The sequence below is a fragment of the Myodes glareolus genome, chromosome 4 (assembly GCF_982192425.1).
Source record: "Myodes glareolus chromosome 4, mMyoGla1.1, whole genome shotgun sequence".
NCBI classification, from domain to species: Eukaryota; Metazoa; Chordata; class Mammalia; order Rodentia; family Cricetidae; genus Myodes; species Myodes glareolus.
In genome coordinates this window covers 79,838,068-79,851,859 of record NC_142029.1, presented here as the reverse complement: position 1 = coordinate 79,851,859, position 13,792 = coordinate 79,838,068, and the positions used below count along the sequence as shown (strand labels likewise).

Here is a 13,792-nt window from a genome sequence, read left to right as displayed (position 1 = left end):
TGGGTATATGTCTGTGGGTATATACACGTGAGTGTTTGTGCCCACAGAGGCAAGAGGTATCAAATTCCCTAGCGCTAGAGTTACAGGTGGTTGTGAACATCTTGAGTGCCGGGAAGCAAACTTGGATTGTCACAGTATGCACCTTAGCTGCTGATCTGTCTCTCCAGCCCTCAAAGTGTCTTTTCTTATAGAGATACTAATCCTATTGGGCCAGGGCTTTGCTCACTTACAGACCCCATCTCCAAATATAGTCACCTTGGGAATTCAGGCCAACATACCAGTTTAGAAAGGCAGGTTTGAAGGCTCTCTGAGTCAGTGCTGGGGCCTCTGAGAGCTTTGACTACTGTATGTATATCATCTATTGCAAATGAAGTCTCTGGAAAAGAAAGGGTTAGAAACTATACATTTTGCCCAAATCTTGAAATCCTCTCATTTAATCTGTCTAGAGTATTTCTAGAGCATAAATTCTTATTTGTAGCAGCTTATGTCATTTATGTAGATTAGCCCAGCATTTTAGTCATACATCCTTGTAGACTGTCTTAGTGTATGGGTGAGAGGCGCTTTGAAGTTTGAGTTCTGCACCATTCTTGCTCGCAGGAAGATATGAAATACACTAAAGGGGAAAACTTATCTGGGTTATTTTACAGTCAAGTCCCTGGGTAAATTAGCATGGCTGCTGTCCTGGTTAGTTTTTTGTCAACTTGACACAATGTCAAGTCATTTGGTAAGAAGGAACCTCAGTTGAGAAATGCCCACACCAGATTGACCTTTGGAACATTTTCTTATTAATGATTGATGGAGGAGAGCCCAGCTCACTGGAGGCAGTCCCACCCCTGGGTTGGTGATCTTGGATGTTATAAAAAAGTAGGCTTAGCACGCCATGGGAGCAAGCCAGCAAGCAACATTCCACTGTGGCTTCTGCTTGAGTTCCTGCCTTCAGGTTCCTGCTCTGGCTTCCCTCAGTGGACCATGTCCTGGGATATATAAGCCAAATAAATCCTTTCCTCCCAAGATACTTTTGGTCATGTTTTATCACAATAATAAAAATTCTAGCTAAGCATGATGGTCAGCTGCTTCAGGAAACCTACTCATGGCCAGAGATGCTCACCCATATCTGTCCCCAGATGAAGTCTTCAGTGAAAAACCCAAGCATTGTTTTATATCTGGAAGAGACTTTATTCAGACATATTTCCTTCTCTGGTTTAGATGAGATAATAAGGTTATATGGTGACAGTTTACAAATTCATAGGAAGCTGGCTTGTTTGACCAAGTCAGGAAAAGTTAACAACCATGCTGAGGGAAAGAAAGAGCTTGCTTACATCACGGGAGGTGAGAAGTGCATTTGACAAAGGTTGCACATGTAAGGGTGCTCAGTAGATAATTGCTGTAAAAGGTCTTGAGAGCCTTAGCAAGCTGACAGTGGACTGCTAAGGAGTCTAGAGTAAGAGTTGCTGGTCATTCTTTCCTGTAAGAAGACCATAAAATACAAAAGATACACGTATCTGGCCTGGACCAAGAAGAGAATGACAGCTGCTGGCCAGATTTCAGATTTCCTGCTTTCTGTACCATGGGAAGACTGGTGTGATCTGGGGAGAAAGCATCAGCTACCTTACCAGCATGAAAGCTCTCCCCTCAGATGCTTGTGGAATCAGCTCCTCCAAGCAAACAAAGCTCTGAGTCACCCTACTCCCTCTCCATAAAAAGGACCTTGCAATGCCTTCGGCAACTGCCGTAAGAGGAAAGCCTCTTGTGCCTGGCATAGGACAGTTCCACGTCACGTCTCACATATATGAGCTGCCTCTGCTTCAGTGGAAACAAAAGCTCTACCCAGTGGGTTCCAATTGAAAGTACCACAGAGAACTGACTCTTGCTGGCTGCTCCTGAGCAGCTATTCATAGGAGAAAGTGGATTGATTTCCACAGGGGAATAGTTAGAGTAATGAGGTAAATAATTGCCTGCTCTTTGGGGCTTTTACCAGCCAGAACTTGAAACCACAACTCCCCTTTGTATGCTGTTTTGCTGGCCATTAGGTGGTTTGCTTGGCAACTGTGGGAAGGCAGTGTGCTCATTCAGGATCTGTGCCGAGCTCTCCCTATGGGATAGACCCGGAGATGGTGTGTGAACTGCTAGTGGGTGAGGATTCCGTGCACTGGGGCTTATTAACCTCTGCTGGAATTAGGAGCCGTGAGTCATTTGTTATTCTATAATGGAAGGTTTTGGCTGTTTGCCATTTGAATTTTTTCAGTCTTTTTTTGTGGTATCTGTCTACAAAAAAATTCTTACTTTCCATTCCTTAGGCACATTTGAATCGATTTAAAAACAAAATATCAAATAGATCAGTACTTAAGCTATGAACATAAAAGTATACCCAGAATCAGTATGTTTTGTGGTTGAGAATTAGAATGTCAGTGACTATTCTCTCAGCTATGAGACATTTGTTCTAGAAGTGAAAAGAAGCTCATCTTCCTCTTCTGTTTTCCTTACTTAAAAAATAATAATAACTGGTAAGCCTTAAGCCAGCACATTCTATTCATCTGTAAGCCACTGAAAAAGTGGTTATTGTAACAGTGATGACTCAGAGTAACCTGGTGGCAGTGCCAGTCTGGGTCTCTGAGGATTGTAGTTGACTTGCCTTCTTTTCTCATGTCTGTGCTGCCATTGGAAGTAAATACATACACTTTAATATTTTACTTTATTTCTCGTTTGCCTTAATTAAGTCTTTGCCTATTTTTCTGCTGTGGGTATTCCTCAGCAGAGCAGCAACTGGGTTTCCTCTCACGCTGACAGGTGAATGGCTGTCTGCTTGACCCTGTGCCCCCTGTCCTGGTGAGGAAGGGATGCCAGTCACTGCCCAGCAATATGATGGAGACCTCCATTGATGAAGGCTTGGAGACAGAAGGAGAGGCTGAGGAAGACCCCAGTCAGGCCTTTGAAGCTTTCCAGGCCACACGGAGTGGGCAGCGACGGCACACTCTATCAGAAGTGACAAACCAATTGGTTGTCATGCCTGGGGCAGGTATGGTATCCACCAAGTTAAACCCTTACAGCATCATTTCATATTTCATGCATCAAGAAATAGCAGCCAGCCAGGCAGTGGTGGCACACGCTTTTAATCCCAGCACTCAGGATGCAGAAGCAGGGGGATCTCTGTGAGTTCAAGGCCAGCCTTATCTACAAGAGCGAGTTCCAGGACAGGCTCCAAAGCTACAGAGAAACCCTTTCTTGAAAGGAAAAACAAAGTAAGAAAGAAAGAAATAGTGGTCATGCTCACCCAGTTCTGGAATTTCATCCATAGCCTCTTCCTTTACAGTGCAGATGCCATGGACTTTGGATCAGGTCTACTCAGAAAGTAAAAGGCAACGTCTCTGAGTTGACAGTGCACTTATGGCTGTCTTCAAGGCCAAGATCTTATGACTATAGTTTCCATAGGGTTTTCCTCACCAAATTTGAAGATTGTTAAACTAACCAGTAAAAGCATTCTGGAAAGATGGAGAATGGTTTGTGGTGCTGGTCTGACTGCAGGTCTTGAGCATGTTAGGCAACTCTTCTGCCCCTGAGTTACACTTAGAATCCCTAGCCTTGACAGGAATTTTTGTTTTAGGTGAGTTTTCTGTTTTCCAGACTTGTAAGTACTCCAGTCGTCTTGCCCATCCTGAAAGATTGCAGCTGTCAAGACTAAAGTCTGCCGTTTTGTCTTTCTATTTGTCAGTGTGTTTATAGAAGTTCTATCGGTTTAGGTAATATTTGTTTTACTTTTTTCTACAGGGAAAATTTTCTCTATGAGTGACAATCCCTCCCTTGACAGTGTGGACTCTGAGTACGATATGGGGTCTGCCCAAAGAGACCTGAACTTCCTGGAAGACAGCCCTTCCCTGAAGGACATCATGTTAGCTAACCAGTCTTCACCCCGCATGGCATCTCCTTTCATAAGCCTCAGACCTACCAACCCAGCCATGCAGGCTCTGAGCTCTCAGAAACGTGAGGTCCACAATCGGTCCCCCGTGAGCTTCCGAGAAGGCCGCAGGGCATCAGACACTTCCCTTACCCAAGGTAAGTGCTTTCTTTTCTGGCTTTAAAAACTTGAACCAGAGATATGGAAGAAGGTTGTTGCCTTGCTGGTGTGAGTGTATAACTAAAAGGCCTATTTTGCTTTGTAAACTGTTTGATGTTTGTTTTGTACTTTGCAGGAATTGTAGCATTTAGACAACATCTTCAGAATCTTGCTAGAACCAAAGGAATTCTGGAGTTGAACAAAGTACAGTTGCTCTATGAACAAATAGGATCAGAGGCAGACCCTAACTTAGCATCAGCTGCTCCTCAGCTCCAAGACCTCTCGAGCAGTTGCCCTCAGGTGAGTGTCCAGGCTCTTCCGAGCACCACACTTGTCCTACAGGTGTGTGGTTTTTCAGTTAGAGAATGTCCTCCTAGACCTAACTAAGCTGGCTTTATGGGAAAGTCCAAGGTCTCAGAGGTTTTCATGCTGCTCCCAGATGCTCAGCACCAGACAGAGGCCTACAGACTCAATGTGGTTCACAAAGCAGGCAGATTATATATGGACGACTCAGCCTCTCTTCACCACACACACACACACACACACACACACACACACACACACACACACACACACACACACTGATGATGATGATGAACATCAGCCAGTTGAGAAGCTTCTTGCCACTACTTTTGATGTGAAATCACTATTAAATATGAAGATTAGTCACATTAAAAATATAACAAATGTTGCTATTTTTGAGCCAATGTTCAGCGCATCAAAGATAGTATCATATTCTGGGCTCACGTGTAGATAAGCGCCTTCTTATGATACCAGGCAGGTGCTTTTGTTCTAATCTAATACTGTCTAGATAATAGTTGTTAACTTTGTATAGATTCTCTGAAAGTGGCCTTCAAACTACTAGTCAGGTAAAAGCATTGGAGTATTAGGTTATGTGGAGCCCAGGTTCCACTAGTCATTTGTAAAGGTGCTTAAACTATGAACTAAAACTTTCTCACATAGAAATTGAAATGTCCACTGCCTTGATCCTTAGGACGAAGTCTCTCAGCAGCAGGAAAGTGTCTCCACACTCTCTGCCAGCATGCATCCTCAACTTTCTCCACAGCAGAGCTTGGAAACCCAGTACCTACAGCATCGACTCCAGGTGGGCTCCTTCGTGCTCTTGGTTTAGCTCACTTTGTCACAGAAACCTGGTTTGCGTTATTTAAGGTGGCTGCTTTATCCCTTATAGGCAGGTAGGTTTAACACTACATGAGTAGTTTCTAGAAACATGTTCAGACTTAGCTTTATATCCTGTGCTGGCAATAGGAAAGGATGAACCATTGAGTACTAGAAAAGAGAGACCTGGCTTGTTTCTAATTCTATATTTGTGAATAATAAGATGGGATCTCTAATATACAAAATGCTAACAAGGTTGTCTACACTGGTATATGAAGATCCTAAGAAATGGTACAACATAGATCCCATTCAGAATGAATCACTCTGCAGGCACTAGGTTTCTCATTGTTCTCCATGAACCTCCTTGTCCTGGAGGAATTGCAGAAGTAGAAAACAAGTAGGCTAGCACTAGACACCAAGGTCTGCTGACCTGGTGCTCTTCCAGGGTCTTAGTGCACAGTGCAGTGCCTTCACTCTGGATTCTGGAGCCACATCTTGGATATACCATCCAGACAGGCATCCAAAGGATACACACGAGCTGCATTCAACTGACAGCATATGGTTAGGCTCTTGTTTTTCTGATCTTCCAGAAGCCCAGTCTTCTGCCAAAGACCCAGAATACTTGTCCAATATATTGTAAAGAACCACCTCGGAGCCTGGAACAGCAGCTACAGGAACATAGGTAAGGAAGTCTCTGGCCAGTAAAGTCAGTTATTTTCACAGCATCCTGGAGAATGGTATATTGTCCTCTTCCTTCTAGTTGCTTCTCCTAGGACCATGCACTGGCACGTGGTCATTTTCTGTTCAGACATGGTGTTAATGAGGCTGTTGAGAATCCTAGAGTTGGACGACGGTGACCCCCTATGCACTTTGCCATTTGTATTTATCTGGGATATGATCAGTCCTAAGATTTCAGAAGCAGTGGCCTAAAGCAGTTGGTTACACTGATGAGACTTTCCCCTTGGTGGTGTTCGTGCCTGCTGGCCCCACCAGTAGAAGCTGCTTGGCCAAGATAAAATTGCCCTAATCATCACCCTACCTACTCACAGAAGCCAAGATGTTACCTTCTTCTGAGCAATCTTCCTGAGTAATTAGCCTCTCTAGAGCAAGAAACGAGAGAAAATGCACAGTGGTGAATTCTTACTCTGAATGGAAAAGAGATAACAAATGAGGGTGTCACATGTGCTGGTGCATGCCTGGAATTCCTAGCACTGGGAGACTAGGTCAGGAAGATCACAAATTTGAGGCCAGCCTGAACTATATAGAAGATTCTCAGAAATAAAGCAGAAAAGAAAGGGAAAGAGAAGTTAATGCCTGATATTGAATTTACATTGAAATTCACTTGAGATGTAAAATGCTCTTTTGGTATTGCCAATTTAGGCTCCAACAGAAGCGACTCTTCCTCCAGAAGCAGTCTCAGCTACAAGCGTATTTTAATCAGATGCAGATAGCCGAGAGCTCCTACCCTCGACCAAATCAGCAGCTGGCTCTTCCCCATCAGGAGACTTCACCGCCATCCCAGCAGCCCCCACCATTCAGCCTGACCCAACCCCTGAGCTCAGTCCTCGAGCCCTCTTCTGAGCAGATGCAATTTAGCCCTTTCCTCAGCCAATACCCAGACATGCAGTTGCAGCCCCTGCCCTCCACACCCAGCCCCCGGGCTCCACATCCTTTACCCTCACAATTGCAGCAGCCACCCCCACCACCTCCTCCTCCTCCACCTCAGCAGCCAGGAACTGCTCCAGCCCCCTTACAGTTCTCCTATCAGACTTGTGAGCTGCCAAGCACCACCTCCTCTGCACCAGATTACCCTGCTCCCTGTCACTATCCTGTGGATGGAGCCCAGCAGAGCAACCTCACAGGTGCGGACTGTCCCAGGAACTCAGGACTTCAGGAGACCCCATCTAGCTATGACCCGCTGGCCCTCTCTGAGCTCCCTGGACTCTTTGATTGTGAAATGCTAGAAGCTGTGGATCCACAACACAATGGGTATGTCCTGGTGAATTAATCTCAGCACAGAAAGGAAGGTGGCTCTAGTGAAGGCAGGCTGTTTATATTTTTATTTCAGCCCTTTAAAGCTTATTTTTTTCCCCTTTTCCCTAGTAGGAAAAAAATCAAGTTTCCCAACTGGAATCAGGCTTTTGACTAGGGTAGATGTTCCTCCTGGCTCTGTCCCACCACAAAATTTTCTGTGGCAAGGGCTAGAACATAGTTGGAGGCTGAAGCACATGCCCTTCGATAAAGTGGAACACACTTTCAGGAGGGTACCAAGAAATGTTTGTATAAAATGACAACATACAGACCTAGGTTTTATACCAATTCATTTCCAAGGAAAGCCTTAGTAAAAGCAGTAAATATGTGTATGTTGCGTATACACACATAGGGTAAAGGAAAAGGCAGTATATTTCACTAAAGCCAAGCAACAGCAAAGTACTTCAAGGCATGCCAAGAGTGCATCATGAAATCTGATGCACAGGGAATAAAAGAGAGTTGTGCATTGTTGTAAAATCCTAAGTTCTTGGCTATCGATGTAAGATGTCCTCAAAGACACCGCAGAGTAGTGGAGCCTGAGGTGTTTCAGGGACACTAAGCTGACACTGATCCCCTGAAAGCTGCAGTCATCTCTCTGGGAGCACGTGATAATGCCTTTTTAAAAAGTGCCCCTGGGTGGCCAAGTGTTAAAATGCTCAGGACTCCAAAGCTCTCACCTGTAGAGACAACAGGAGACTGTCACAGTAGAGACTGAAAGCATCAGGAACTTGGGCCCTGAGCTGTGAAGCCAGGCTCTTCCTGCACAACCTCCTGTCTCCGGAGACCTCCTGTCTGCTACCCTGTAGTAACCCCTTTGGCTCTCCGCTCTGTGTTGTTAGGAGCTTATGGAGCTTTGCATAGTTGGACAGTTTCATGTAGTTTAGATGTCTTTTAAGGACACACATAAAAGGAACTTTTATGTCCCATGTGAAGCAACAGTGCTGTGCCTTCCCCAGCCTCATCAGACTTTTTTTTTCTATAGAAACCAAGTTTTCCATTCATGTCCTTGGTTAATCCAAAGTCACTTCAGTTTGCTTTCCACCATGTGGGAATCAAAAGTCTTAATTTCCTTAAGGTTTTGATTTGTGTGAAATGTTCAAGTATTATAGTAATATTCAAAGAACCACAGATGTGTTAGCCATTTACTAGAAAAGCTTAACTTTTTAATTCACTCATCAAAAGAACTGAAAAATAGATGCTATCGCTAGTCAACTAGATAGCAAGAAGTAATTAGTAATGTCATTTGCACAGTTGACATCCAGGTGTTACAAACTCAGTATTATTTATAAAAATTATAATTTCTATTCTTTAGAGTGGCTTGTCCTATCAGCAGATGAATGCACTAAGCACAAAACGTCTTCCTTAAAGCACAAGAAGAGAGCTACTACACTGATGCTGCATCTAGAAACACCTATAAGTTGCCTTTCCTCTCTGTAGTAAGTGTCCAGGCAGGCAAGGGAAGACTAGGCATGGGAAGTCTACGGAGAGCCATCCTGGTTGGTCACCAGCCCAACCCCTGCCAGTGGTGGTGATTCAAGCATCTTTGAGGCTGGCCAGAGACTGTAGTTGTTGGGCCCCCACTGGTGCCAGGCTGCTTTGCAAATGCGCTCTGCTTGGAATTGGGCTGTGGGTATCAGCAGGAATGGTTAGCAGGAGGGACTGTCATTTTTGTGATTTAATAACTGAAAATCCAGTAAGGATAAATTGTGTTTCTTTTATTGATTCTGTTCCTCCTCATGCTTAAGATTGATGATTTTGTGAGATAAAGAACATCATTTCATTGGAGAGATCATTTCATTAAGATCTCTAATACGTTTTAAAGCTTTGCAGAATAAGCCAGCTATAAAACGGGGCTTGATTTGTTTAGACTGGAGGAGGATGTTTTCCCAAAATATACTGCAGAAGCGCTGTAATATTGACGAAATGAAAATGCCTTCCAGATTGAAAATGGGGGCCGCTCATTTCAGGACTGCAGGAACAGCACCGCTACAGATTGGCATAAACCCCTGCCCCCCAACAGGGCTGTGAGCTGCTTAGCCCGAGACTTAGCAGCTATGGCAGGACAGTTAGGCGACAGATGAGGGGCTGCGGAGAGGCTGTCAGAAGGTTAAAGGCTGCAGAGAGAAGCCGGGAGCACCCATCAACAGCCAGCCTGTTAGGCACTGACACACAGAGTGGAGGTGAGGACAGACGCCTGGCGAAGAACACGAACCCTCCTGCTGGATCTCTCGTAAGCTCCCGTGTGCTCCTCTCACTCCTTTCCAGTAGAAGTCCCTAACTCTATGGCTACCTTTATTTCCTGAGATGGAAGCTGGTGAGAGCAGATGGGCTCTGATGGTCACTCATCTGATTGCTTCTGTTGTTGTCCCCTAACTAGTGACCATGGAAGCTTCTAAGCCATTTCTCCTCACAAGTACTAAAGTAACACTAAGAAGGCTTAGGCCCACTCTTGCTGAGAGGCAGCTTTGAAATACTGACATGCTCGCCTGTCAATTCACATCAGCAGTGTGTACACTACTGTATAGTAACCCTTAGCTTTGTTATCTTGTAAACCAGCCTCTCCAAAGAGACTGGTAATTCAAACATGAGGTAAAATTTTCATTTGGCAGAAGTGCAATATGTGTGGTACTTTTTTATTTTTGTTTATGGTCTTTTGTTATCCAGGTATTACTCTCTGCTTTGGGGGAAATGCATTAGTTCTGCAGTCTCCAGTTGGGCAAGTGTGTCTCTAGTATTTACATGCAACTGGCATGCTGGTCCCTGTAAGGCAAATAGAGGGTGTCAATGCAACAGCAAGATGACAGGTTGTAAAGTCCCTCTCCTCTATTCCCGGGGAGCTGCCTGACCAGTGCCAGCCTTCACTGTGCCCTGACCCGGCCTGTCTGAACCGCCACCTTTAGAACAAAGACAGGGACAGTTCTGTGTTCACAGCCCTCCAGAATCTACCCATTGGGAGATACTGAGGACCCAGGAAAAGCCTCTGGGACTGATGGGGGAGGTATGAGAGCTAATCTGAGCAAAGCCGTTTCTTTTACTTGGCATCCTCGGAAAAAGAAAGCCAGGGTCCCTCTGTCTCAGAAATCAAGATCAGACGTGTTTAAACCCTGTCCTGGTATCGGGGAGGTAGGACTTCAACCTTTGCCTGCCATGCTCCCTCCTAACTCCTGCACTGTTACAGGGCCTCTACCCCATTCTTCCAGTACAACCCAACCAGTGGAGAGACACCCTCTGCCCTGCCCCAGAACTCTTAATAACGAGGACACTCAGCAAGGACTTATCACAGGTCTCTCTACCCTGTACCCCAGGAGCCATTATACCTAAGGCAGGGAAACTAGAACTGGGGGAAAGGGTGTGTTCTCAGCTGGAAAGTGACAAAGTGAGAAGCCAGAAACTGAAGGAACCCAGAAAGTAGCAGTTTCTAGGCCAGCTGATCAAGGGTCCCAAGTGTGTATGCCAGCATCTCAGAACATGGGGACCCAGTGGGCTCTCCTCCCTCTATGGGGTTCTCTAAACAAGCCTGCTTCTTAAGTATATGAGGAGCAGAGTTTTCGCTGCTCTGGATTACACTTTTATACATCAGCAATGAGTTAAGCTCTCTGTTGGTTTAAAGAAAATTCATAGTCCAGGTGACTTTTTCACATTCCTCCTCCTTTAGAAACGATGTATAGTGTCATTTGATGACACTGATCCCAGTGGGCCCTGTGCCGGGGCTGACCTTTGCTGCGTTTGTACCCCTAAGCTGGGCTGCCTCTACTGCCTCCTCGGAAGCCATCCGAGCCGCTCGGTCTCTCTGTGCCTAGACATCAAAGGTAAAAACTGGAGAACAGGTAGTAAGTTGGAGTCATTGCCCAGGCAGGGATCTTATATCATTTTGTTGCTTCTGGAAATTTTTTACACAACTTACCTTCAAACTGATTTGTGGGAGACAAGAGCAGCAACATCTACCTGTTTGTTTCAACACTGGACAAAACCATACTCCAAAACTTAAGACACAGAGAGAGAGAGAGAGAGAGAGAGAGAGAGAGAGAGAGAGAGAGAGAGAGAGAAGGGGAAGAGAGAGCTCTGTCTTCCATGGCTGGGGTCCCAGAGAAGTGAGCCTCCATGGCTTTTCCACCTGCCCTCAATGGCAAATGGAATGAGACAGTGACCCTTCAAGGGTCCTTTTGGTCCTAAAGTCTCTACTCTCCCAACAGCCTCTCACTTATCTGTAGAACACGTAGCCATGTTTGCCCAGTTGATTCTAGAAGACTTCCAGCCTTCCTAGTTGCACCACATCTTACGTCCACATTATATGTGAGCAGATTTGAGTATGTGACTGCATGGGTTGACAATCAGGTAGGGATAGTGCCCAACAGTGTAACCAAGGATGGTTCTTGCAGGTCCAGCCCTCCCACCTTGCCTGTCCATTTTCACAACAATGTACCAAGCACTTTCACAAGTCCTCACAGTCCTCACTCCGGTTCTGTGGAATTAGCTAGAGAACTAGCTAATTTATCACAGCTGAGGGAAGCAAAGCTCTCAAAGGATACATGACTTAGCAAGTGGCAGTACAGAGACGAGCACCTTCATTGCCTGGCTTCTGGCTTCTGTGCTGGAGCCCTGTCCTACAGCCCCTCCCCCCTTTGGTAGCACATCATTTCATAGCACACAGCTATGTAAACAAAGCCCTGTCCAGACGGCTGCACCCTCCACTTGACAGCTGCCTGGCTTTAAGTGCCCAATGCAGTTATCCAGGTGACTGCACTTAGGCAAGGAGGGGGAGACAGACACCAGAGATTGGCCATCTTGCTGTCCAATAAATTGCAGAAGTGTAGGCTTAAATTGAGGTTGTTTGCTTATTCAAAGTTATGTAAGCCGGTGCTTTTTCTTTTAAGTATATATGGGAAAGACAAACTCCTCCCTGACTGCCAAAGGGCTTCCTTAGTAACAGAGTCGATCCCAGAGAAAATGGCTACCCAGAAAATTGTGAGCTCAACCTTTATCCTAAAGGGATGGCACACAGAACCTACCTTCCTTCTTTCCTTCCTTTTTTTCTTTCTTTTTTTAATAATCTTTTGAAATGGGGTCTCACTATGTAGTTATGACTATCCTAGAATGTCCTGGCTTACTATGTAGACCAGACTGGCCTCGAACTCACAGAGATCAGCCTCCAAGTGCTGAAATTAAAGGTGTGTGTCACCCCCACCCAGCACATTTCTTTACAATTAAGTTCTACCAAGTAGGAAGGCTTATTAAACACTTTCAGAATTACAGAATGGTAATGGGCTTTGATGATAGAATGCTAGGTCTTTTCAGAACCAAAATGGGTGAGTAGGGGTAGCTTTAATAATAGAGACACAGACAACATCCAGGTGGGTGCAGCAATGTCACAGTACCAAGTGCAGATAAAACTGATGCCTGCCCACCCAGGATTTTCTCAGTCAAGGAAATTCACATGGTTGAACATCCCCACTACCCATGGTTTAAAAAACAACAACAACAAAAAATCTGCCTCTACCAGAATCTGTGAAGGAGAAAGCAGCAGGGAAAGGGGAGGTTGGCTTGCCTCTGGGGACTGCAGTTTAAGAAGTTAAGAGTGGTGGAGATTATTTGCACTTTGTAGAAAGGAAGGGAGTGGTCTTGCTGGATTCAGCTTGGTAGTTAAGTTACTTTTGATAAACTTAATCTGATTGTAGTCATTTTTTTTTCTGTGTGCTTTTTAATTACTAAGAAAAAAATGTTGACTTTGATAGCTTTGGTATTTTGAGTGCAAATTCTAATAGCTCCAATGTGGAAAATCAAAGTATAACCTGCCACTCAGTGTTAGAAAATTGCCTAAAATGCAGTTTAATAAATGATCTTTGTACCAAATGGTAATTTAAATGGAGTAATTTTCTGCAAAGAAAATGTACTGTCTTTATGTTTCCAACCCTCCTGAATTAAAATAAAAACACCTTGTTTTCTAAAAGCCTGGTGATGTGAATGTCAGGCTAATGAGATTACAGGCAGATCTCACCTCACTGAATACTGGGTAGTTTTCAAACTGTGGAAGGTGGCTGTGTTCTCTGAGCTCCGGTGCTCATTTCACACTACAGAAAGGACAGTGGATAATATGTTCTCATTGACGTCAGCAGGGTAAATAATACCTCGCCCCGAATTGCTTGAGTACACGATAGCCACTACAGATCGCTGATGGAAACACTGCTAACCACAGCCTGCATACAGACAGGGCCCCACTGGGCTTGGTTAATGCTCCTTGATGTTAGTCTCAGGACAAAGCCCATCGCTGCAGGTAGTCTGCAAGAGGAACAAAGCCAAGTACAACGTGCTCTTGTTCAGCTCCCCCAGAACAAGTCCTGGAAAGTAAGGTACTCTAAACTGCCAGGAGGGCCAGCAAAGAACACTGCTACTTAATGACAGTGTCACCTCCTCTCTGGGTCTGTAAAAGGGACACACACACATCTCTTAAGATACAATATGCAACCTTTTGCCCTGGGTTTTGAAGAATTCCTTTGCCAAGCTGCTTTCATATGTTCTAGACTCATGCGGCCAGACCCCAAGAAAAAGGGTAGGAGTAAATCCTGTTCTCTGGCAGTGAGCGCAGCTGAGATT

General features: G+C 44.9%; 2 protein-coding genes across 9 annotated transcripts in view; one reads left to right on the top strand and one right to left on the bottom strand.

Annotated features, from left to right (window-relative positions):
* The window catches only part of Sik2 (salt inducible kinase 2), a 104,319-nt gene extending 91,171 nt beyond the window's left edge, over window positions 1-13,148 (top strand). For 2 of the 5 annotated variants that reach the window (XM_085688736.2, XM_085688735.2), the window contains exons 10-16: window positions 2,788-3,016; window positions 3,766-4,050; window positions 4,188-4,351; window positions 5,046-5,156; window positions 5,761-5,852; window positions 6,551-7,159; window positions 9,142-13,148. In XM_085688736.2, the coding sequence (XP_085544862.1) occupies window positions 2,788-3,016; window positions 3,766-4,050; window positions 4,188-4,351; window positions 5,046-5,156; window positions 5,761-5,852; window positions 6,551-7,159; window positions 9,142-9,229 (1,578 nt within the window). In that variant the 3' untranslated portion in view covers window positions 9,230-13,148. Of the gene's footprint in view, window positions 1-2,787; window positions 3,017-3,765; window positions 4,051-4,187; window positions 4,352-5,045; window positions 5,157-5,760; window positions 5,853-6,550; window positions 7,160-8,513 lie in introns of all 5 variants that reach the window. The other 3 variants (XM_085688737.2, XM_048417490.3, XR_015001632.2) reach the window with 2 other exon arrangements.
* The window catches only part of Ppp2r1b (protein phosphatase 2 scaffold subunit Abeta), a 34,803-nt gene continuing 30,831 nt past the window's right edge, over window positions 9,821-13,792 (bottom strand). Inside the window, exons 16-17 of one of the 4 annotated variants that reach the window (XM_048417492.2) lie at window positions 10,917-11,017; window positions 9,821-9,961 (exon numbers count right to left, since the gene is read on the bottom strand). In XM_048417492.2, coding sequence (XP_048273449.1) covers window positions 10,952-11,017 — 66 coding nt within the window. In that variant the 3' untranslated portion in view covers window positions 9,821-9,961; window positions 10,917-10,951. Of the gene's footprint in view, window positions 11,018-13,792 lie in introns of all 4 variants that reach the window. The other 3 variants (XM_048417494.2, XM_085688738.2, XM_048417491.2) reach the window with 3 other exon arrangements.